Below are 24,816 nucleotides of genomic sequence, written 5' to 3' on the forward strand. Positions count from 1 at the left end.
GGGGTGCCCAGAGGCAGTGCATCGGGGTTACTCTTCTCCTACTCCCCAAATTTCTCCTTCCTACTCCCCCTCTCTGAGAATCTCTCTCCCCCATTCCCATCGGGCACCGCTGTGTTTCATTCCTGAAGGTTAATGATCAGACAACAAAGGAGCCATTTCAGACCCCTTTGGCCTCGTTATAGGAAACTAGGAGTAATAATGGAGGAAACCAGGAGTAATAATGGTTGGAATCACTTTAGGTTTTTTTCTAATTATTAAATAAATTGAAAAATTACACGTAAAATGCAGGTTTGCAGCCTCTGGCTCAGCCAAAGTTTCCATAAACAACCAAACGTGCAGGATGGTGTCACCATCCGTGGTCTGCATAGGCTGGGGAGGGCTCTGTGGGCATGGCACTGCCATCCCAGCATAGAAAAATAGGGCATTGGAGATATATGAGTGTCTCCAAATCCCAGCTACAGGCAGCTGCAATGGTGTGGATGGCTCTAACCCAGAGGTGACATGGGTGCCATTTTCCTGGGAGCCAAGAGGGAATTTTCTTGTCCAGACCTCGAAGTCAAATGCTGGTCAAGGGCCAGGGAAGTGCCTCATCCCTGGTCACGTTCTCTGGCTGCTGGCACAGGCAAATGGATGTCAGCAGGAGCCCTGCCAGGGTGACCCCTCACAGGAGAATGCACTAATTAGACAGCTTTCGTTAGTGCTGGATCCTTAGGGCAGCATGTGGCCATTGCTCAGCCCATCTCTGGCTGTGTGGGATCATGGGGGATTTTCCAAGGGCAGCAGAGCAGAGCAGCCATCCCCACATCCCCGCTGGTGGGTGCCAGGTGTCCCTGAGGGAACAGAGAAATCCTCTCATTTCCCTTAATTTGGCTATTTATGACAAATCCAGACGGTGATGGGAAGGGATGATGTGGTGTCCCCTAGTTAATTGGGTGCCTGGCACCCCTCTGTTGTGCCGGGAGGCATTTGGGGGATTGTGGAGGGGTATCCCAGGGGATGGTGCCAGGGCAGCACCCGCGGTGACTCAGGGGTGATGCCGGGGAGAAGCGAGGCTGAGCCGCGGGTGCTGCTGGCTCCTCACGCAGCCCTGCTCCACGCCAGTGCAGAGGGAATGAAATGTTCCTCATCCACTTTCCAAAGCAGAAGGGAGAAAGTGTCCAGAAAGATAATTCAGAAAGTTTGTTTGACACTTGAGCACACTTTCATCTTCGGAAAAATCTTGATGGCCTTCCAAGGCTGCACCGCCTGCTTCCCGGCACGGCCGGCGCCCCAGGGCACACGCCCGTGGCACCGTCCCAGCGGCTGCTTTTGGGATGCTCAGGGCTCTGGAGGGGACAGCGTGGTCCCACTGAGTCCACAGGACAGCAGGGATGCTGGCACAGGGGTAGTGGCACAGGCATGCAGGCACACAGATGTTGGCAAAGGGATACAGGCACAGGGATGTTGGCACAGGGATGCAGACACAGCAATGCAGGCACAGGGATGCAGGCACCAGGGATGAAGACAGAGGGATGCAGGTACGTGGGTGTGGACACAGATGCAGGCACAGGGATGCAGGCACAGGGATGCTCCTGGTCAAGGCAGTAAAGTGAAAATGAAATGTCTGGAGCTGACTGACAGCAGAAAGAGACAGGAAGGGGCAGGGGGATGGAGGGAGCCTGTGGATGAGGGCAGGGTTTTCTCTGCAGATGGCATGAGCTCCAGCAGCCACGAGGGCCAGGAGGGATATTCTCTGGTGCAGGGGCCCTGGTGCATCCCAGTCGATGAATGTGGGTTTGATCAGGGGAGGGTTTGAGCGGATGGTAGCGGATAAGGAAGAAAAATACTTGGCATTCCTCTCCCATCATAACAAGCCCAGATGCTTGGACGGTGGCAGCCCTCTTCCCACAGGAATGGAAAGTCACAGCCACTCTTGCGCCAGCTCTGCAGAGGCCCTTTCCCTGCTCTTATGAAATGCCGGCTCCACCTCATGCCACTCCGCAGCCCTCACTGCATCCTGTGACACGGCTCCCTCCACCACCCAGCTCCCTGGCACTGCCCGTGACCCCTCTGGGGAGGCAGAGCTTGGAGCAGGGACACTTGCTGGGAAGGGCTAAGTGGCAGATTTACTGCTGGTGCTAGAGCCTGGTGTGGCTGGTGCTTCTTCCCAGATGTGGACATGTTTGGAACACCTGGACCAGCACAGCCCTGCAAGGGAGGAGAACTCTGCTGGGCTGATGCCATGGGAAAAGTTCTAGCGGGAAGCAGCTCCTGCCTGGCCAGAGCTGCTGGAAGCAGCTCCAGCTTCCGCAGCAGCCCATCTCACCCTCCCGTGTCGGCACAGAACTGGTGAGATCCCTTGGTGCTGGGATGCCATCAGCTCTCACAGACAAGAAGGAAGGTGTGAAGGTGGCTGACTTCACTGCTGATGTCAGCCAAGGGCATCCTGTAGTATGCTCATGGCACACTTGCTCTCCTTCTCCTCCTCATGCCATGCTCTGGCCATTCCTAGGTTTGTGCTGCCTGCCATGCCGGCTGCTCTCAGGGGACGTGGCACCCCAAGAGGTTTAAGTTTTGCCATAAATCAAATCCTTCATCCCAGAACAATCTCTGGAGCTCAGGCTCTCCTCCCGCCAGCACGGCTCCTCTGGCTCGCTCTGGTCCTGGCCGCCGGTGCGACTGTGCAGCTTTTGAGTGCTCCAGCTGCCAAAACAGGAGCAAAACCCAGACAGGGAATTGGCGTCAAGTGGTGCCGAAGGCCGAGGGGCAGCAAGAGGAGGAGAAGGAGCTGGGAGGAAAGGGAAGGCGAGCAGCGAGATGGGAGGGAAGGTTTGGTGTCGAAACCGAATTCCTGCTCCATGTCAGCAGAGCAGATTTCCAGTGTTTATTTTATCTCTTTAGTTGAGCCCCTTTGAGGCAGAATATATTAAATGGCCTGACTTTATATAATAGAAATAATTGAAACAATACTCCTGCTTCCAGCCGCAACGTGCCGTGATTTCAGCCAAGAGTGGCCAGCCTGCCTCCTCGAGGTGGTGGGGACAGCCGCCGCCGCTGGCGCTTGTTCGCTGGTTATTGTTGACACATGTCAGCATCGCCTTCCAATTTCCGTACAGCTGTCAGAGCGGGGAGAACACCCGGCGGCTGGCGCGGGGTGGGCTCGGTGCCGGCCAGCGCCGACGGGCGCTGGGAAGGAAGGACATCATCCCCATGCTGGGCAGTCACAGGGCTATGGCTGAGCTGGGATTCCTCAAGGAGAGGTGGCCTTTGGGCAGCGCTCTCACGTAGCCAGGAGATGAGGGTGTTGGAACGGGGAGAACCTTGGGAGGAGGGAGGGTGCACTGGCTCACTGCGTGAACCATTGTGCTGAGACCTTGGTGTTCAGTGGAGAAGGTGAAAGGAGATGGACATGAAGGTTGGGGGTCGTTGAAGTCTTTATCCAACTCGTGTCCAGCAGTGGGTGGGATTGGGGCAGGGAAAGCCCCCCAGCTCCAGAACCCCTGTGGAGAAAGGCTCTCTCTGAGAGCCATCCTCGCAGCCAACATAAATCTCCATCCCACACAAGCCACTGAAACTCTGTCACTGAAACTCTGCCACTGCTCCTTGAGTAGAGCTAGATGGATGAAACAAGAGCAAACACTATGGTGAGGAGTCCCCCACGTTAAGCCAGGCCATAAACCAACTCCCACCCATTGGTAAGGTTCCCAGGAAGAGCTGGCAGGAGGTGAGACTAAGAGCAAAAGGCAGGGGAGGTCTTCGAGAAACTGAGGCACAGTGTGAAAACTGCTCCAGAATCTCTTCCTGCCATTGCAGCTGTTCCCCCATCTGTGCACAGTGGGGGCTCAGGGAAGGTTTCTCCAAGGAAAGGCAGAAGGCAGGGCAGGGCAGGGCAGGGAGCCTGCGGTTTGTGACTGCAGGTTGTTTTGCTGTCAGCTGGAATTCCCCAGAGGAGTTGGGTGCTTCTGCTGTGCCCACTGTACCCTTCAGCCTGGGCACAGCCAGCACTGCTCTCCCAGCAGAGACAAAGCATCGGTGACCATGGAGCATCCTCTGTGGCAGTTGTGACTATCGGCTTCCCTGCAATGAAAATCATGTGTTTGTTACTGGAAGGGAGCAAGGCAGCGGTATTTTAGTAGCTGGCCCTCTTCTGTTCTCCTAAGACCCATTTATGCCAAATTTCAATAGATTTTTTTTTTGAATATTTGAGCTATTTAAGGAAACTATTGAGAAAGACAGATGGAAGCATCAGTCAGATGGATGTTCCTGGCTCCACGTGAGACAACACTCAGAAGTCCCATCCTTTTTCCAATAATTTTAATGTGACTACATGGTTCCCTCTTGCACATCATTCCCCAGGAGGGTAAATCCTCTGACTCTGGTGGATGACTCTCACCAGCTGGAATTCAGCAGAAGACAAAGGCTTTGGGCAGGCTCCTGGTTGGGGATGGGGAAATTCCCCCTGGCAGCCGCAGAGCCCGGGGAGGGCTGCAGAGGCAGCTGCTGCACTCGTGGCTCCAGTGCCCATGGCCAGCCCTGCCCATGCCCCACTGCAGCTGCAGCTCCCGGTGCACGTGCTGCTGGAGAGGGGATGTGGTGAGAGGCTGAGGTGCAGCCAGGAGTGAGTGGGATGCCCATCTGAGTGCCTTCAGGGAAGGAAAACTTGGGATGTGTGGCTACACCTGCACCCCAGCACATGCCAGGGCTGAGAGCCTGATGTTGGTGCTGGAGTCACCCATCTGGAACTCAGCTGCCTAAGGCTGAGATGGTGTCTCTGTCTCAGAGTTTACTTTTAAGCCATTTTGCTGAAAATCCAACCCCAGTGTGTCAGCTCTGGGTACTGCCCTGGATCCTCTGGCTGCAGCTAAACTTGGACTTTCGCATCACTCCAATCCTTGTGGACCCTGGCAGCAGGATATGATAATTCCGTGACAAAAGCTGGAGGCTCCTCGGCTCCCGCCTGCCCTGGCCAAAGCTGCAGGGATGTGCTCATGCTTTGGACACCAAGCCAGGAGGAAACAGCGTGTCTAGGAGTTTGTCCTTCTATGGACCCTGTTGTGCTGGCACGGGAATGGGAAACACCCACTTTAAGTTTGTAGTCCACGGGAATCAGGGCTTTGGGTGTCCCACAGGGACACAGGTCCCTCCTCACCATCCCAGTATTGGGCTCCATCCTCACCCTGCTGACATCCCAGCTCCTGGCTCTGTCCCTGTGTTTGTTGGGCACTGCCTCCCATCCCTCCCCTCTGGCACAGCCTGGGGATGTGGCACAGCAGGGCCAGCGTGGACCATGGTCACCAGTCCTGCTGTGGCGGCCAGTGCCCCAGGGCTGGCGGCCGTGTGCCACGGTGAATTGTAAAGGCTTTTTTTCAGAATTAATAACAGGAGGAACACAAACTTCAATATTTCTGAAGTGAAAATAGAGTGATAATTGTATTTAGCCGACATTCAGGAAAATTATTACCACCTGGCAGCCCCATTTGTGGCTGACGTCAAAGAGCACCATAAACCACCATCAGTTTGGAGAACACCAGGAAAAAAAAAAGAGAAAAAAGCAGAAATTGTGACCTTTGTATTAAAAAACTCCAGGATCAGTAGTGCCCTGGGATGCTGGACAGAGCTGGGTCCTGGGGGCTGTTTGCCATCAGGAGTTTGACTAACATGCAGGGGTGCCAGGGATGTGGTCCTCACAGGTCACAGGCAAAGTCATGGAGAAAAACATTCCCCTCTCCTTTTTCATGTTTTTTCAGCCTTTTATATCCTGTTTATGCCACTAACAAATTCAATTTTCAGGAGCTGGAATAAAGACAAAGCCTGAGCTGTTTCAAATGGGTTGCGGGCAGTTCCCACTGAAAGCACTCAGAGGAGGTTCATCACCCCAAAAAGCACCGAACAGCAAGAGTGGGAAGAAAAGGGGGCTGGGAAGGGACAGTGCAGCTGAAGCAGCGCCAGGGAGGGTGTCAGTGGGGTGCCCTGAGCCTCACGCCTGCTCCTGAGCATCCGTGCTGCTGCAGCTGGAGGAGGGACACAGGGGCACGGTCCCTGGACAGTCCCCAGTGCCATGGCTGGGCGCAGAGCCGTGGCAGCAGGCTCTGGCTCATGGAAAGAATTCTTCACTTGGGGATTTGAGCAAAAAAGATTAAATGAAGTAAAAAATGCATGCTGCACTGTGAAAGCAAAAAAAAACACAACAAACCAGTACATTTCCAAATATCCCCAGTCTCCTCCGTGCCCCGCAAGCGCCTGGGGTGCTCTCAGCTGCCACCTCTCCTCCCCATGGCATCTCATGACTCCTCACCAGGGGCAGGCTCTGTCTGGGCTCAGAGGGGGCCACAGCAGAGAGGGGTATAATGGTCTGGTACCCTCATCTCTCTCCATCCATTCCTGCTCTTCCTTGGCTGGCTGGGAGGCTCCCAACAGCACCAACCCCACCACCCACTGCAATAGTAAAGTCCCATCACCTCCCTGCAGGCAGAGGGTCCCTCCTGCAGAGCCCTCAGCCCTGGCCTGGGGGTGCTCTGGCATGCAGAGGGTGATCCTGGTCCCAAGGGAACTGATGCTGCTCAGAGTCCCCTTGGGCTGGTGACTAAACTGGCATCAACTCTTTGCAGGAGGAGGGATGTTCTTGTGATAGGTCATATCCAAGAATGGGGTCCCACAAGGGTCACAACAGTGCTTCCCATGGGTGGGGGTCTCTGGGGTCCTGGCACAGCGGTGCTTGCCCGCCAAAGGCCAGGAGCAGGGTGTGCCACGGGATCTCGGCTGCTTCCAATCACTGGCAATGGGGGAAAATCCCATCACATTGTGATGAAAGAGTGATGTGTGGCACGGCCTCCCTGGGTGCAAAATGCCTCCTCCCAGAGGAAAAGGGGATAATTAAAGGCTACTGATGTTTTCAGCTGTTTAACAATGCTGGTTTGCTAATTTGAGCCCCCCTGGAAGACCACACAGCAATCCCTGTGCTCCCAGCCTCTCCGGGCCAGCCCGGCAGCAGTGGGGCCAGCAATGGCTCCATCAGCCAAACCCACTCTGGTTCCAGTGCTCCCAGTTCCAGTGGAGCCATGGGGACACCCATCTGTCCCCACATGGGGATGAGCTCCACCTCTGCTGACAGTGGCAGGGCTGGGAGCGCCTGGGTTTGCAGCTGGTTTGGGGTATCCCAGTTTGTGGCCATCCCAATGGCATCACGTTGAGTTCCACCCTCAACCAAACAACTGGAGATCACCAAGACCACAAACAAACAACGTTTGATTAGATTATTTTTTTTACATATTTTTTTTCCTGAAAAAACAAAGAGAAGAGAAGAACTCGTATTTCCTGTTCATGTGAAAGGAATTTGTGAGTGCGAGGCGGGGAGAGCGATGCTGGTGGCCTGGAGAAGCCACCACCTCGTGACTCTGGTGGCAAAGGGGGGCCAGGAGGTGGCTAACAGGGAGGCTCCACACCCAGACACCTGCAGAGGGGTGTGGGCTGGGGCACAGAGCCCTTGCCAAGGCTGCAGCTCCCTAAACCTGCGTGTTCGGAAGGGGCAAGACAGCATGGCCAGGCTGGGGCTTGAGCCCCATTGCTGCCAGGGCCTGAATGCCTCAGCAAAGCAGCAGCAGCTCCCAGCCAAGGCCTCAGGAAGGAATTTCAGAAAGTCCTTGGTGTGGCCTCTCTTTTCCTAGAACAGATCAAGAGCTGGGCTCTGCTCGGCAATCCTCTCCCGATGTTTTGCCAAGTTCCCTGGCGGGGTCAGAGGAGCAGAGCAGAGCTGAGCTGAGGAGGCCTCAGCACCCTGGGGCTGGGGAGAGGGTCTGCATGGGCAGAGGGATGTGGTGGCAAGAGGGACCATGAGGTCAGGACTTGCATGCCTGCATCCACACGTCCCTGAATCTCTGAATCCCTCCCTCTCTGCATGCCTGCATCTCTGCATCCCTGAATCCCCACATTCCTACGTCCCTGCATTTCATACATCCCTGCACTCCCATATCCCTGCATCCCTGCCTCCCTGAGGCCCTGGAAGGCTGTGCTGTTCCCAGCTTATTCAAACAGCCTGTCATTCTTCCCAGACGGCCAGTGCTGCTGACTCTCTGGCACATCCTACTGCACCAGACAACTCTGCAGCCCTGGCATCTTGCTCTCACTTGAAGCTATGCATTCACTGGATTCTTCCTTTTCCTTGTCATTAATGGAGGAATCTTGCTGCATAATTTTCCACATCAGCTCCCTCCCCTCCGCTGTGCTGTGACGAGAAGCACCAACCTCCCTGCCGACCCCTGCACAGCTGCAGTGACGGGTGGGCACCCTGGCACTGCAAAGGGGAGTCCTTGTCCCTGGTCCCTTGAGACCGAGGATGCTGCAGCCCTGGATTTGAGTTTCCCAATCCCTGAAATGTTCAAGACCAGGCTGAATGGGGCTAGGAACAACCTAGTCTAGTGAAGGTGTCCCTGGCCACCGCAGGGCAGCCAGAACTGGATGATTCTATGATTTCCAAGGCCTCCAGCTCCCTCCCCAGTGCTGCTGAGCCCCTGGAGCACCCATAAAACCCTGGGGAGGTCTCACCCAGATCTTTGCCAGACACCAGCACAGCCCCAGCACCCTCCTCCAGGCACGCCTCGGGCAGGATGCCGAGGGGAAACCACGTCAGAGAGAGGCGGGATGCAGCGTGCCAGGGGTCCCGTGCCAGGCGGTGACATGAACCAGGCAAAAACCCCCGGGGACTGGCAGCAGGATGCTGGTGCCATCCCGGTCCATCCCCCAGAACGGGACCTCCTGCAGGTTCTGGGGACAGGGGTGGCTGCAGGCGGAGGGAGCAGCAGTGTCAGTGCACGGCCAGTTCCCCATTTGCACCCCCCTGGAACAATGACGATGACAGTGGTAGAAATAGAGATGAAAAATGTGTCTGTGATTTGGAGGAGCTGGAAACACCCAGTGCAGGGGAGGGAGGGCGGCAGCCCCAGCAGCGAAAGGGGTCCCTAATGCCTCCAAGCTGTGGAGCCCTTCGTGGGGGGCAGCTTGGCTTTCCACAGTCACAGCTCAGGAATAATTGGGAAGATTTTCATGTCAGGAATTGTTTGCAGGGGAGGGAGGTTTCGGAACCTGGCCATGGGCTTTCATGTCTGCACTGAACGATTGTGAGGGGTTGGAAAGCGGGCAGGGGGTCAGCGGAGCCTTGTGTAAGGGATCCCAGCCCCGCTCCCATATGGGGAGCAAAGGAAAGGGAAAGGCTGAGTGGTGGGAATAACCACAGTCACCCAGGCCTTGGCAAAAGGCAGGTCCCACTCTGGCACCAGCTTTGAGGCAGCAGCCACGTCTTTCCCAGCCCTGGTTTTCCAGTCAGGATGAAGTGGGAGCGGGAGGGGGCATCTGTGCCATACCATCCCTGGCTCCTGCCATGACAGAGGCAGCAGTGGCTCGTCCCAGAGCTAGCCCTTCTTGGGCTCTTCTCCTTTCCCTCCTGGAATTTTGCCCTCCTTTTTTTTTTTCCTTTTTTTTAATATAAAATTTTTCATAGCCTTTTAAACACTGTAAAAATTTAATACAAAGGAAATTAAAAAACCCAGAGGAACTATTCTCAAAATAATTTCACAATCCGCACATATCCCTCAGCAAATTGAATTTGTAGGAAATAAAGAACAAAATATGACAATAAAGGGCTTCTAAACAAATCCTAATGCGTCACATATGGAAGTGCAAATGCCAGCCTGTGTGCAGGCGCTCTGCGGAGGTGGGTGGCATGGGGGCCAGGGGGCACAGCTCTGCCACCCTCAGCACTGCTGGGCATCCCTGAGGCCCTGAAGGAGCTGGGGGATTTGGTGCCCCAAACATCACATCATGAACCCTGGCTGAGCGTGTATTCCTCGTGTCCCAGCAGCTCCAGTTCTGGTGGCAATGCTGACAGCGAGTCCTGCTTCATCAGCCTGGATCCTGCCCAGTTTGGGGCCGTTTCCTATCAGTTAATGGGGAAAACTTCAAAGGTTGTGGATCAGCCCTGCCAGGGTCCCACCAGGTGAGCTGGGGACCCCCTGCCTCATAGTGATGCCCAAGGCATGGCTTGCCAAGGGCCACCCAGCACTCCGGCAGGGGGACATGGGTGCTTACTGCACCCTCACCCTCACACCCCCATCCCACGTGTACCCAAATCCATCCACCCCCAAAAAAGCATCTCCTTCCCCAGATGTTCCTCGTCCAGCTGTGGCCCTGCCTCTCCCCCTTCGTTTTTTCCTCCTTCTATTAATAAACCTGGCACCTGGAGAGGAATTTTCCCTGTAAACACCCAGCCTCACACTTTAGCGACTTTTGTTCTGTGTTTTAATTAACGAACTGGAAAAAATGTCAATTGTTACCCACCATGGGCATGTGTGTCCCGCAGGCTGCCAGAGCTTTGTCCTTCCTACTCAGCCCCATGCTGTGGTCACGGGGCAGAGCCACCCTGACCTTTTGCCAGGGGGAAAATAGGGGATTTTTGGGGGTTTGCACCCAAATTGTTGTTGCACTGCTGCACCCACATACGGCACTGCTCCAGGGGGGTCTGGGTGCTCTCCCTTGCCCAGACCCCCCATCCCAGATGGCCAATCCTGGTCAAACCTGTTGACCATGGTGCAGCCCAGCCCACCAAAACTGGATCCCTTGCATTTCCTCACCACCCCCAGCCCCACTGGGAAGCACATTAGACCAGTTTTGTCAGAGAATATTCACCACCATCCGTGAAGCCAACGCTCCGCAAGAACACTGCCTCATCCCAGCCGTGCGTGCCTGGGATGGGGAGAAATGCTGGGGAGCTGCAAAAGACATCAAAAAATTCATGTACTGCCTGCAGCAGTGCTGGGGCTGCAACCCGGGAGAAAACGACCGCTGTGTGGCATGGAAGGAACTGCAAAGGAAAGGGTCTTGTGAGGATAGTGGGAGCTGCACGGCGGGAGCAGGCTGTGCTCCGCAGGCTTCCCACAGCTCAAGAATGAGTTGGAATGGGACTGGCTATTCGGCCGTGTGTGATGCCACCTCCTCCTCGCCCCTTTGGAGGGGAGGTGCTGCCGGGCCTGGGATGCTGCAGTGGGGTCCCGGCATCCGTGCGCCCCCGCCTTCGGTGCTCTCTGCAGCCGCTGTGACCTCCGGCATCTCCCTCCGTACCCGGAGCAGGGAGCAGCGCTGCATCCTGGCTTTGCCGCCGGGCCTCGGGCAGGGAGCAGAGGCTGAGCCCGCGTGGGCAGTGCAGACAGGCAGCCCGTGGGCAGGGCGCTGCCCGTCTGGGGCTGGGACACCCCGGCAGCCAGCTGCTGCCCGCTTTGATGTGGAGTCCCTCAGGCTCCGCACAATGCAGGCTGGAGTGGGATGAAGCAAGGGTGATTGATTGCCTTGTTTTGTTCCTCCAAGGCTGTCCTGGACCGTTTGGATTCACAGCAGAGGTCCCTCGAGAGCAGAGGGGGTGGCAGTGTCCACCCAGGCTGCAGGGATGGGGCTGTGCCTCAGTTTCCCCATCACTGCTGCCCCCTTGGAAGGTGTTGGAGTCTCTGAATGAAATACATCCCATGAAACCGGCCCCCGTTATTCTCAGGTGTGCTGGGCATCCCCGGAATTAAGGCAGGCAAAGGGAGCGCAGGAGCCCTGCCAAGGGTAAAGCTCGTTGGGACTCAAGCACGTTGACCTCCGAAAAATGGAGTTCAGCTCCATCCAGTTGATGAGTCACAACTGTGTTTGTGTGATGTGCTCCCTGCGAGCAAGGTTTCCACCACAGAACTAACAGGCTGTTCTGGGAAACACTGGGGTTCTGGGCTTCCTAATTATTTTCAAAACCTACTGGCAGCCTCCCTCTGACAGGGATCACGCCTGTTCGAAGCACAGCGCTCGGGTGTGTTCAGAGTCCTGAAGCACTAATTGACTTTAGCTCGGCCTCGCTGCTGAGCGCCGGCTCTTGCAGCCCCGGTCCCTCCTCCTGCCACTGCAACGAGTTCGTCCGCATGTGGTTTGCATTTCTTCCCCGGAGAAAAAACCCCTTTCTCCTGCCTCAGTGTCATCTTTCCCTGGAATTGAATTTAGGGGAAATGGAGGCCAAATTTTCATGGAGTGACTACCTACCCTCTCAAGGCAATGATGGGACCGAGGCAGGAAGCCCATTCCAAGAACCCCTGTCCCACTCCACGCCTGTTGGCACAGTGGTTTCGGTCACAATCAGGTGGCTGCTTACAAACCAGTAAGTCCTGGGGGGGGGTGGTTGAGCAGAGCGTGGAGGAGCTGCCCCAGCACTGCTGGCTCTCCCTGTTCTGCAGCAAGGGATCCCATCTTTCCCTCCCACTGCGTGCTGGGAGAGTGGTGCCTGCATGGAGCAGCACAGGGATCCTGGTAGGAAACATGACAGTGCCATCCAGCACCCGGCCCTGCTGACCTCGGGTGAGGTGATGCCAGGAGGCTTTCCCATCCATGGGAGAGGAGCAGTAGCGAGCTGACCCTGAGGGAAGCAGCAGCTTTCAACACCTGAACATCAGCCAGGGATTATCCATGGCCCCTTTCACCAGGCCCTGGGTCATAGCCGGCACACCCAGCACGGCACAGGGGTGAGCCAGCTGCCCTGGCTGTGCCGGCTGCCATTCCCAGCACGGACGGCTCGCGGGCTGCCAGCGGGGCAGGCGGTTGGGAAATCTGTTTCCTCTTCTGCTCGTTACAACACTGCAGTGGGAGCATGCAACGGGAGCTGTGAGGCAGTGGGAAAGTATGAAGGTCAGGGGAGGCTGCGGTTTGTGTGACGGAGGTGACCCCGGCTGATGCATCCTTCTACCTGCTCTGAGCACCACTGCCCTGCCGGAGCAGCTTCAGACATCACCTCCCCTGGGACATCACCCCTGTCCACGTTCCAGCGGGGAGCAACTCACCATGGATTGTATTCCTGGGTAAAAGAGGGAGGAGAACGGCCAAGGGTAGATTCCCTGGTGCAAGAGCTGGGCATGAACACGTGCGAGGTGTCAGGGCTGCTCCGGGGGCTTTGCTCAGCTCCCACAGCATCGCTCCCACTCCCGGCTGTGCTCCAGCAGCCACAAAAAGGACATGGCTGCTCCGACGACGGCACTGGCGTGCTCGGCAGCCGCCGTGACGCACTCGCCTTGCAGCACGACTGCGCCAACTCTGCAATCCTCGTCACCTCGTTAGTGACTTGGCCGCTGATCCCAGCCGGGGCTGGGGCCGTCCATACCTCCCACGCAGCTCGCAGGCCCCTAACTCGCATTAGGGGGCTGCTTTCATGTGGCCAGGGGTTTTCAACATCAACAAGCCACAGAGCGAGCGAGGCACTGGAGCAGGGGAAGGAGCCAACGGGGAGTCAGGCAATGTGGGCCAGCGCGGCACTGTGGGCACTGGAGCAGCGGCTTTGATGTAGTGGCAGCCAGCCCTGAGTCCACGGGCTCAGGTACAGGGTAGTCTGGCTGCCAGGAGAGACTCGTGGCAAGGGGATGTACGGAGGCATCCCGCTTTCCCTCTGCCTTGCCCACAGAAGGGCTGCTCAGGCCAAGGGGGACTTGGCACCAGAAGTCGCTTCTCATGTGCGGTCTGGGTTACTGACACAACGTGGGTAACCAAGAATGGACACAGAGGTGAGGCCACAGGAGGACAACTCCAGGGTTGGATGGGAGTGCGTGATGATGGGCGAGAGGGTAAAGAGCAGATAGTGGATGAACAGGAATGGCAGCAATTTGGATGAGAAAGGGAAAGCTTAGTAAGCACTCAGCAGAGCTTCTGTGTGATCCCACTAAAGCACCAACGGCTCCTGAGGCCACCAGTCCCAAACACCCATGTGTTCCGGCACCTGGAGCAGCTCTGCAAGGAAGGCGAGAGAAAGCCAGTTAGCAGCACTGGGATACAGGATTCTGGAGGGAGACCCACAATTTCAAGCTCTGCCTCAGGAAGGGACATTCTAATGGAGCCACTGGTACCCACCTCGCCCACCCAGGGCCAGGCTGTGTGGGAAAGTGAAATGTGGATGTTGTCAAAGTCAGCAACCACAGCCTCTGCCCACCAAGAGTGAGCTGAGCCGTGGGGTGGAAATGCTGCTGCTGCTCTGAATCACATCTCAGCGATGGAGAAGCTCTGGCTGAGGCATTTCCTGCTGTTCCCAACACATCCCCATCTAATACCTCCCTCATGGAGCTCCCGTGCTGAAATTCCAGCCCCATGGAAAATCCGCAGTAGCTTTCCTGACGTGTCCAGCTGTCTTCCGTGAAGACAGGAGTGGCAGAGTGTGGCAGGAGGCGCGGTGTCTCCTGGTGGTGATTCCCATGGGAGCTGCTGGGCTGCGGTCGGTTGTTCAGCCTCAGTGACTTCTTGAGGGGGAAATGGAAAGAGCGAACAGTGCGAGTTAATTAATTGACGCATAATGAAGTCAAGATGAGCATCCCCAAGGAGCTGGAGCTCAGATTGGGAAAGCAGCAGATGATGGTATTCCCTGGCATGGGCCTGCTTCATCCCAAGCCCCGGCCTCCTGCCAGCCACAGCGAGGACGCTGGCTCTGGCCCAAGGGCAGGGCAAATAAGCCTCTGAATAAGCCTCTGAATGCCTTCCAGTGGCAACTTTAATAGAATTTAGGTGTTATAAACACTGTGGCCCAGAGAAGGGAGTTGTGGAAGGGATGAAATAGCCATTAATGGCTGTTTGGTGCTTTGGTCCCTTTGGTGTCAGTGGGAAGGCTCGCTACAGCAGCACGTGCAGACCCTGCATGGACTCAAAATGCTTTTCTGACTGACAGGGAAGACCCAGTGGCAGGGAAGGAGGATTAGGATTACTCTAACCTGGAGGCTGCTGGATGGTGCTGGGCAAAGACCTCTCATACAATCATGGAATCCTTTAGGTTGGAAAAGCCCTCTAAAATCATTGAGTCCAACCATTCCCCTGGTACTGCCAAGGCCACCACTAAGCCATGTCCCAATGTGCCACATTTACACATCTTTTAAATGCCTCCAGGGATGGTGACTCCACCGCTGCGCAGGGCAGCCCGTGCCAAGGCTGGATAACCCTTTTTTTGAAGACATTTTCCCCAATATCCAACCTATACCTCCCCTGGTGCAACTTGAGGTCGCTTCCTCTTGTCCTGCCCCTTGTTCCCTGAGAGCAGAGCCCAACAGCCCCCCCGACCCCCCTCTCCTGTCAGGGAGTTGTAGAGAGCGCGAAGGTTCCCCCGAGCCACCTTTTCTCCAGGCTGAGCCCCCCCAGCTCCCTCAGCCGCTCCTGGTACTCCAGCCCCTTCCCCAGCTCCGTTCCCTCCTCTGGACACGCTCCAGCCCCTCAGTGTCTGTCTTGTCGTGAGGGGCCCAGAAATGTTCCCAGGGCTCCAGGGGCCTCCTCACTGCCGAGCACAGCGGCACGGACCCTGCGCACCTCCTGCGGCCCCGCGGCGCCTGCCCGGGCCCTGCGCAGCGGACGAGGGCCCTCTAGTGAGGGGCGGTGCGGCCGCGGCTCCGCCCCGGCCCGGAGCAGCCATGGCGGGGCTGGAGCCGCTCTACGCCTGGGCCAGGGCCGCCATCTCCCGCCCGCAGGACGCGCTGGTCTGCGGCGTGCACTGGGAGCTGGTCCGACACGGCTACCGCTGCCTGGGCACCGGCGACCAGGTACGGGCCGGGCCGCGCTCCCCCGTCCGCGGAGCCCGGGGAGGCCGCGGTGAAGCCCCGGCCTTTCCTAGCGCCGCTCGCCGGCGCCGCCCCGCCCAGCCCGGCCACCGCTGCGGGGCGGGGGGAGCCGGGCGGTGTCGGGGGAACCCGAAGGGTCCGAGGGACCTCAGTGCTGCTGTAGGAGCCAGAGCGGGCGGCGGCGGTGCTGGGGGCTGCGGGGGTCCCCGTGCTGGGAGGGGTCCCGGTTCTGGGGGGTCTCTTTTCTGGGGGCTCCGGGGGTCCCGGTGCTGGGGGTGGTCAGAGCCGTGTCGAAGGATGGGAGGTCCCGGTGCTGGTGGAATTCAGTGTGGTTCCGGGAAGGGGATTAATGTAGCGCTTGGTGCCGAGGGGGACCCCTGTACCAAAAGGGGGGTGTCCAGTGCGGTGCTGGGGAGGAAGTGTGCTGCTGGGGAGTCCCAGTGCTGGGGGCAGTGGGGCAATACCGGGGGAGGGCAGGCTAGTTCTGGACGCAATACTGAGGTGGGGATCTAGTGGGTTGGATCTAGCCTGGTATGGAGCTGGAGGTATTGGGAAGGTGCCTGCTGTAGTTTTGGGGGGCAGTGGGGCGGTGCAGGACACTGTCATGGCAGAGAACCCCCCCCCAGTACCAGAGGAGGGGACAGTGTAGGGCAGTGCCCTCTGGCAGCACTGCTGTGGGGCTGGGACAGAGATGATGACAGCCTTCCCCCGAAGCCAGACAGCTCTGTGTCACACAGGTGAGAGGTGGCTGGCAGAGAAGAGCACCATCTCCTCTCTGGGTCTTCTGGGTCTTTGTTGCCTGCTCCTGAGGCTCAGCAAAGGGTGGTCATGTCCGTCCTGTTCCAGCACAGGGATGCAGGCAGGGCCAGGCTGAGAGATCCCATCCCAGAGACCTCAGTCTGCTTCTGGATCTCCTGTTGCAGCCAAGACAGGTTCCCCCCGCCCTGGGAGGTGGTGCTGGGCTCCTGGGCAGGGTTTTGGCAGCCTTTCTCTTCCTTTGCAGCCAGGTCCTGATGAAAGGAAGTCGGAGCTGCTGCCTGCTGGCTGGGAAGCCAACAAGGAGGTGTATACACTGCGCTACCAGTCCACAGATGATGCCCGTGAGCTGCTGCTGAAGGCCATCATGGTGGAGGACAGCATGATCCTCAATGTCATGGTGAGCATCCATTCTGGCCCCCGTGGGTTTGGGGTCCTTCAGGATTAGTGGCTGCAAAGAACAGCAGGGCCTATTTTTTTAAATGTTTGCTCTTGCTTGTCCTACCTGGCAGCAGTGTTTGCCCCTCAGGATGGGGTGCTTGTGTGGCAGAAGGTATGGCCCAGCGTGAAGCTGGTCAAACCCTGGTTGTGTCAGGGCAGCGGGACAGTTTGCCTTGTGCACTCCAGCCAAGGAGCTATTCTGTCCCTTTCCCAGCTCAGGACTTTTCTGCAGCCCCCAACAAGCACCTGCCCAGGGTGGTTTTGCTCAGTGTTTCACCTTTTGCAGCACAGATTGGGAGAGGGAGCAGGGAAAACCTTGCTGCACACAGGGGTTTCCTCCTGGGGATTTAGGCACAGCACAGGGACATGGCAGGAAGCAAGTGAGGCCCATTGTGTCCCAAGCCCCCAGCTGTGGTTGTACCTGCTCTGTTGCTCATTCTCACCTCTACCAGGCTGCTCACTCTGTGCTTTACCTGTGTTTTTCCAGGATCGTGGCTCTCAGAAGGTGGCAGATGTGACCTTGGCAGTGGCCGACTACATCAACCCAGAGCACCTGGATGATTTCCACAAGTAATCTTAGTTTCCTGGTATTTTCTGCAGGAGAAAATGTCCCACTGGCATGGGGAGTGTGGGTGAAACCAGGTTGGGAGGAGCTGGAGGACTTTCCTCCTCAGTACAAAATCCAGGCCAGCCCTGAAATGCAGCCAGAGCTCCCTTCCCTGCCTCCCTATGTGCTGCTGTCAGGCAGGAGAGATTTAGGGAACAGTGTTACCATGGGTTGGAGCCCAGTGGAGGGAACCCTGCCTGGGAACGGGCCAGGCCAGATTGTTTATTTCCAGAGCACTGCACTGGGTGGACACTGCCCAGGGGTGTGACAGCTTCAGCCACATCCCAGACACCCCGTGGCCTTGCTAAAGACGAGTGCCATGTACTGTGCTTTCCTCCAGTGCAAACTGGTTGGGCTGGGGCCACAGCAGGAGGGAGTCCCTGGGCTGGATGACACCTTGGCCATTGAAATGGGCTGAGGGCTTTGGTGCCCCTGTGTGCTGTTACCTCTCCCTGTCCCCTCTGTGCTGCCAGTGGGGGACATGTTTTGTGCCAGGCATGCTTCGGGCTCGTCTGTCCCCTCCTCATGCCTCTTGCAGCCTGTCCAGCGCCTCACGTCCCGGTGCTGTGGTCTCCCCAGCACTCAGCCTTCCCTCTCCTCACTGCAGGGTGTACAAGAACACCGAGGAGCTGAGGACGAGGATCGCTTCAGGCATCCTCGCTCCCCTGGGGGCCCCCGCAGAAAAGGCCAAAAAGGAACCTGAGTCCAAAAAGGATTTGCAGCGGGATGACGACCCCCTCCGGATCCCTCCCCGGCAGCCAGCGGGCACAAGGGCCCCATCCTGGTGAGTAAAGAGTGGGTGGCTGCTGAGGGCCCTCTGTTAGAGGGGATGTGGTCCTGGCACAGCTCCCCAACCTACATGTCAGGTCCCCATCTCGCAGCTGTGGGAGCTGCTCTGCCCTTCCCTGAACATCTCGCTGTGTTGTGTTTCAGGCCTTCCTCCGTGAACCCCTTTGCTGTTGGTGGGGGAGACCTGGACCCTCTCGGGTGAGTATCGCTGTTGGACACCCCCTGCTCTGCCTCTGGGAGGTGTGGGCGTGGCTGAAGAGCACTGGAACAGCATCCAGCCAAGTGTCTCCGAGTGGGGGTGGCAATGACAGTTGCTCAGTGCGCATTGTGAGGGACCAATTGACAGTTGCTAAAGCTCAGTCTGGTTCTAATATCGTAATAAGATCCCATCTCTTGCATAGATGATAGGTTGCAATCTGTGTCTGTTTAATAATCAGCTTGTATTCATTTAACAGGCAGTAATTCCTGCAGTAAATCAAAGCTGAATACATCGTTAAGTGAATGTAAGCTTCTAATTTAAACCATTACCAGCTGCTGTGTCCCCAGCCCAGCAGTGTGCAGAATGGGAGGCTGAAAGCCGAGTTCATGGATTCCCAAGTCCTGTTGCAAGCCTCCCAGCTGTCTGAGGCACTCAGGCAGAGGCTGGGCTGTCTGGGGGACTGAGTTTCACAGATACATCCTTGATCTTTGGTTTGGTCGGGCAAGGAGAACCTGTCATCTTCCAATCCAGTTAAAAGCACACACTCAGACAAAAAACAGCTCTTGGGGTTGTTGTGGACTGTCCTGCAGCCCAGGGGAGTCTGCTGTCTGTAACCAGTCTCCTGTGGGGATGGCATTTTTTCCCCTCCTGCAAATCTTGGTTCTCCGAGGGTTTGGCTAGAAAAGGGACAGCTAAAAATGTTGCTGCCTCCAGCCCTTCATCAGAGATTTCTCTGTAAAGGACAAAAAAAAGATGGTAAATGGAAGCAGATTTGTGTGCTGACACCTGCCAGCGCTGGGGCTGGAGACCCAGACTCCCAGGAATATGCTCGTGGGACCTGGCTGTCCTGGGGCGCTTCGGGCAGCCGTTCCAGCTTAATGGAACTCATTAGCACGGTTGTTAATAACGTGTATGATGGCAGCGGTGTCCGGAGGCTCCAGCCGCATTTGCACAAAGCCAACCATGAGGAATTGCACTCGCAGCGTGGGGCAGCTCCGAGGAGCCGCCGTGGTCAGCAAATGACTTCCAGGCAGCTCTTTGGAATGGCTTGTGGGAGCCCAGCCGGGGCCGCCGGCTCTTGCGACACCGCACAGGGCAGGACGGGAAGCAGGGATGGAGCGTGGGCCGGCAGCGAGGGCCATGGGTCCGACACTTCCTGAGGGGACAGCCAGCACCTCCGCTATGGAGACAGGCTGGGGGAGATGGGGCTGTTCAGCCTGGAGAAGAGAAGGCTCCAGGGAGACCTTAGAGCCCCTTCCAGTGCCTAAAGGGCCTCCAGGAGAGCTGGAGGGGGACTTTGGACAAGGGCCTGGAGTGACAGGACAAAAGGGAATGGCTTTACACTGACAGAGGGCAGGGTTAGATGGGATATTGGGAAGAAACTCTTTCCTGTAAGGGTGGTGAGCCCCTGGCACAGGTTGCCCAGAGAAGCTGTGGCCACCTTATCCCTGGAATTGTTCAAGGCCAGGTTGGGTGGGGCTTGGAGCAACCTGGTCTAGTGGAAGATGTCCCTGCCCATGACAGGGTGTTGGAATGAGATGAGCTTTGAGGTCCTTTCCTACTCAAACCATTTGGGGATTCTATGCAGAGCTCTCTGTCTTTCTGCCATGGGCTGCATCACTGGCTTGTCCCAGGAGCTTTCCTTCCCCCTGCCATGTGTTGGGTTAACCCCATGTTCCCATGCTTGGCATTCCTGCAGCAGAGGTTTGGCACCAGGGATGTGCTTTACTCCTGTCTCACCAGTGCCATTCTCATCTTCTTCTCTGCCTTTCCTCTCCCCAGAGGTCGGAGTGGGGGAATGATCGTGGATCCTCTCCGATCTGGCTTCCGGCAGCCCGGCATTGACCCATCATCAGGCATCCCAGGCCGGCTTCCCCCAGGAGCTGTTCCACCAGGCGCCAGATTCGACCCCTTTAGCCCCTTAGGAGCTGGGCGACCCGGGTAGGTCCTTGGCCGTGCTGATATTCCAGCCTGCTGCTGGATCCCAGCTCATCCCTGTTGCTGCAGACCTGAGCTCTCACTCCTGTTTGACTCTGCTCTAAATTTCTTTCCAGGCCCGATCCCGACCACCTTCCCCCTCCAGGCTACGATGACATGTTCATGTGAGGAGTCACCGAGTGGCTGAGTCTCCTGGGAAGCAGGTGTGCTTCCCCTCTTCGCTCCACATCAGTGGATTTAGATCTTTCCAGCAGCGTTTCTCTCCGTTTGGGGTCGCATTCCTGTGTGTTCCATCTGCTATAAAGGCTTCCCTGTTTGCAGAACAGAAGAGGAGGCAGTAGGTCCATTTCTTTTCCCTGCTCCTCTGAGGGTGCCGGGCCATTTGCACCCCAAGAGGTGGCATCGTGGGGTGTGGTGCTCTGGGAGCAGCCTGGGTGCTGTGGGATTTCTCCTCCCTGCTTCTCCAGGGTGGCAGAGCTTGCTGCTGGGGTCCCACAAAGCAGTGGGTGCGAGGAGAGAGCTGGCTCCTTGCTGCTCCTCTGCCAGGCAGCCACAGCAGCCTCGCTGAAGGGGACAGCTGAAGTGGGCTCCCCACACAGAGGGAGTTTCTCTCTCGCTCTGTATCTGAGCAAGGCGCTGATTGAAGGGCTGGAAAGCCCAACCCACGGGGTCTCCAGGGGTAGACCCCCAACAGCGACTGGGATCAGCTTCTACAGGGCTGTGCCTGCTGGCGTGGAAAAGCACTACCAGCAAAGCATTTGATGTGCACGAGAAGAGACGTAGATTGAATTCCTGGCCCTCCGTGCCCCCTCTCTTCCCTGCAGCCGTGGTTTTTCATTCCTGGGGTGTCCGTGAAGCCCCACAGGCAGCGTGACGAGGGGTGCCCACCAAACACTGCATGGGGCTGGGGTAGGAGAGAGGGAGCTTTGCAAAAGAGGTTTATAGAACACATTTTGCTACTGTCAGCCTTGTTGTGTGTGGCTTTGCCTGTCTGGCTTTGGGAGAATGGGCGAGATCTGCGTGCCTCAGGCTCCTGAGCTCTCTCTGGAAACCTCCTCCCTTCCCCACAGATGCCCCAGCTCAGCTGATTTTGGGGCTGCAGCTCATCTTTCTTGTTAGGGGCTCACACTGTTTTACTTCTCGTGGTTGATCTCTTGGAAGGATGTTCATGAGACCGAAATAAAAACATGATACCAGTGTTGTGTTGGTGCTTGCTGGGGCGGGCCCCTGCTGCCTGACGGGAAGACCGAGAGCCCTTCCCAAGGCAGAGGATCCATGCTGGGAACCCGCTTTGTACCTTCCCCTGAGCCAGCAGCGCTTTTCCAAGACGATGTAACTGTATTAGGAAAATGAAGTGGAGAACAGCCCAGCCCAGCTCCTGCAGTAATTGCCTCTCCAGGGCATTGAGTGCTGTCGGAACGCTGCATGCAGCTGCACTGGCAGAAATAAAAAGAGGGAAGGGATCCCCCCATCTATCTCTTTTCCCCAAAGACTTTTTCCTTTTAAAACCTCTTTGCCTACAGATGCAGCTAATAAAGCTGTGTTACAGTGTGTGCTACCCCGGGCTGTGCACAGGTGGGAGCAGGAAAGGCCAGCCAGAGAAATCTGGGGCTGGGGGAGGCTGAAGCATCCCCTGCATCTCCCATGGGCTTGTGTGTGGACCCCCACATGTGCAGGGGGTGGTTCTAAGCCCAGACCCACTGGATGTGTCATCCCAGCTGCACACCTGGTGGTTTTTCATGGGCAATCTCACCTGCAGACCCACGGATGGACTGTGTGTGATGCCTGTGACCAGAGCAGCATGGGAGGGATAGGGAGAGAGACCCAGGAATCGGTGAGGCCATCGCTCCTGCTTGTCCCTTCCGGCTCCTGGGACAGCCTGAACCCATCCACAGCTTTGTCCCAGGAGAACAAAGCCCCAAATCCTTCTGCTGGGGTTGAGAGACTGCAGACCCCAGCCTTGCTGCGTGGGGTGTTGGGGGAGAGGAAACAGCTTTGGCCTCATCGAGAGGCCCCTCTCTGCGGGGGGGAGGCTGCTTTCTGTGCCTGAATTAATCATGTTCTGCAACCTTCCAGGAGGGAGAGACGCAGCCGGCTTTGATGGGGCTAATTAAAGCGAGTCAGCGCCGGGAGAGGCTGCGGCAGGGCCGAGGAACTGGCTTTTGTCTGCAGCGCCTGGCCCTGGCGGGTCCGTGGTGTTGTGCAGCTGGGAAACAGGTGGCAGAGGAGGGGAGTGGGTGCCAAAGGGGACAAGTGCCCACTGCAGGCCTGTGCCTAAGCCTTGGGGCTCTCAGGGCTGAGCCATCCACTCTCTGGAAAGGATAGGTCAAAGGAGGCAAGGATCCTCTTCTCTGGGTCAGAGGATGGTGGGATCAGGACACTGTCTCTGTAGCTGGCTTGGCTCACACTAAAGGAGACAGCATGGCAGAGGTGGCTCCTGAGGGCCGGTGTTCCCAAACACATTCCTTGTTCCATCTGTAGGGATGGCCAGTCCAGACCCCATTCCCTGCGAATGGTTTGGGGGCAGCCACCCCATTGCGAGCTCGTACCACAACAGCTGTGAGGGCCAGGTCTCCCTTCAGCAGGAGGGACAGTCCAGGCCCTCAGCCATGTGTCCCTGTCCCCGGCACTGCTGCTACTACCCTGAGTGGCAGGAAACATTAACATGCACGGGAGCACAGCAAACACGCCCCATGTTAATTTTATGGGGAGTCTGCAAGGAGCGGCTGGGGCTGGGTGTGCGGTCTTGGCACAGGCACAGCCTCCCTCCTCCGGCAGCACCGGGGAGGCATTTCCACCACACGTTTAAAGAGAGGCACTGGATTATTGGTAATAGCTCAGGATCCCCAGAGAGTCCTTCAGGCCATCTGCCAGCCCGCCCAGCCCATGGCACCTGCCCACACACTCCTGATGGGATGGCAGAGCCCCCAGCGCTGCTAATTACCCTGCAGCTGGTGCTCCATCCCCGGGATCCCGGGTACAGGGAAGCCATGCGTGTGGCCCAGCAGGAAAACAAAGCAGGCCCCGTTATGCGGGACTGGGAAAGGCACACTGGACCCTGCCTGCTTTCTCTTCCCTGGCACAACAAGAGACACCCCAAAAACACCAGTGCTGGGTGACTGGAGAGCCAGTGACCCTCATTCCACCCAGGCTGCACAGCATCAGCCTTTCCCAGCCAGATTTTCTCACCACTCTGGATTATTTTGGATTGCTTCCTAATACCCCTCTGTGTGTTGACTGCCATAGACCCAGTGCCTTGTCCCCAGCGCCTGCCAGAGCAATAAAAGGACAGCCAGGCCAGAGAGCTCCGTGTCCCCCTGCCACAGCCACCCTCCGCCTCAGCCTGGGTTGGGGGGGGTCTATGTACAAAAGCATTTCCCAGCCCTGAACTCAGTGGTAAATCGTCTTTAATGGCACTCCTTCCTCAACACAGTTTGCTCACTGCAAATATATCTTTCTCCATGTAGAAATTTCCCCCCAGTTCTGCAGGGACTCAAGGCACAGCCCAGCAACGTGCTGACAAAGCAACAACAGCCCCTTCCCGCAGACTCCTGAGCAGCCTCATGCCCTAATCCACGGGAGTATTTCTCGTGCTCACGTACAGCAGCTGCTCAGCAGCTGTAACCTCCACCAGGCTCAGCCTTTCATCCTGGAAACGCTTCTTCCAGCTTATTTAAAGCGACAAAAAGGGATGAGGATGATTTCTCCATCTAACGGGTTTATTTTCTAATCCAGACATACAGGGCCAGTGCTGAGTTGTGGGAGGGACATCTGCCTTCCCCAGGGCAGTGCCTTGGGAAGACCCAGAGCTCCCCCTTTCTCCCCTTCCTCCCCTTCTTTCCCTTTGTCCCCTCCCTCCCACGGTGTCACCCCCACGTCCGCACCAGGACCATTTGGAGACAGCAGAGCACAGCCACACATCTCATCTGAAGCGTGGTTTCATCCCAGGGAGAGGTACCTGTGTGTCAGAACTGTGGATGTGAGGCCATTCAAGCTTGTTTCCTGGGATCCTACAATAAATATAGAGCGTGGCTGGGTGATGTAGTGATGGAGAGGGACACATGGCCCTTCACAAGGATTAGCTGCAAAGCCTTGGAAATGGAAACACAGGGCAGAGGATGCTCCCAGCATCCAAGGGGACACTGGAAGCCCTGGAATAAAGCCCGACCCAGGCAACTGTACTGGGTCTAAAAGTGACTTTCCTCTATGTCGGGCTGTCTGGAGGGATTTGTCCCTGCCTGGGAACGTTTGAAGTGGGTAATTTACAGAATGGATTGAAAACCAGTGGCAGTTCATGACAAACAGCACCTTTTGTGGGTCTGCATTTTCCAATGGGATAATTATTTCCCTTTCCCAGCACCCTGCTCATACCCATTTCTCTTTCCACAGAACATTGTGCTTTAATGACGCTTCATGTTTATTTCCCGAGATGTGATTTTGCCTTCCTGCCACAGGCAACGGCCCTTGGATCAGCACAAAGGTCGGCGCGGGGACACCCTGGCGGCAGCACTGTCGGGCCACCA

At 56.9% G+C, this 24,816-nt stretch overlaps 1 protein-coding gene across 1 annotated transcript; it reads left to right on the forward strand.

The window, feature by feature from the left end:
• Positions 1-15,380: 15,380 nt before the first annotated feature.
• On the forward strand, positions 15,381-21,491 carry PSMF1 (proteasome inhibitor subunit 1). Its single transcript, XM_027697485.1, has 7 exons — positions 15,381-15,545; positions 16,567-16,719; positions 17,248-17,330; positions 17,975-18,151; positions 18,301-18,354; positions 20,138-20,296; positions 20,410-21,491. The coding sequence occupies exons 1-7, from the start codon at positions 15,417-15,419 to the stop codon at positions 20,459-20,461; spliced, it is 807 nt and encodes a 268-aa protein (XP_027553286.1). The 5' UTR covers positions 15,381-15,416; the 3' UTR covers positions 20,462-21,491.
• The last annotated feature ends 3,325 nt before the right edge of the window (positions 21,492-24,816 follow it).

Source organism: Neopelma chrysocephalum, unplaced genomic scaffold, assembly GCF_003984885.1.
Source record: "Neopelma chrysocephalum unplaced genomic scaffold, ASM398488v2 Primary Assembly neopelma1_119, whole genome shotgun sequence".
Classification (NCBI taxonomy): Eukaryota; Metazoa; Chordata; class Aves; order Passeriformes; family Pipridae; genus Neopelma; species Neopelma chrysocephalum.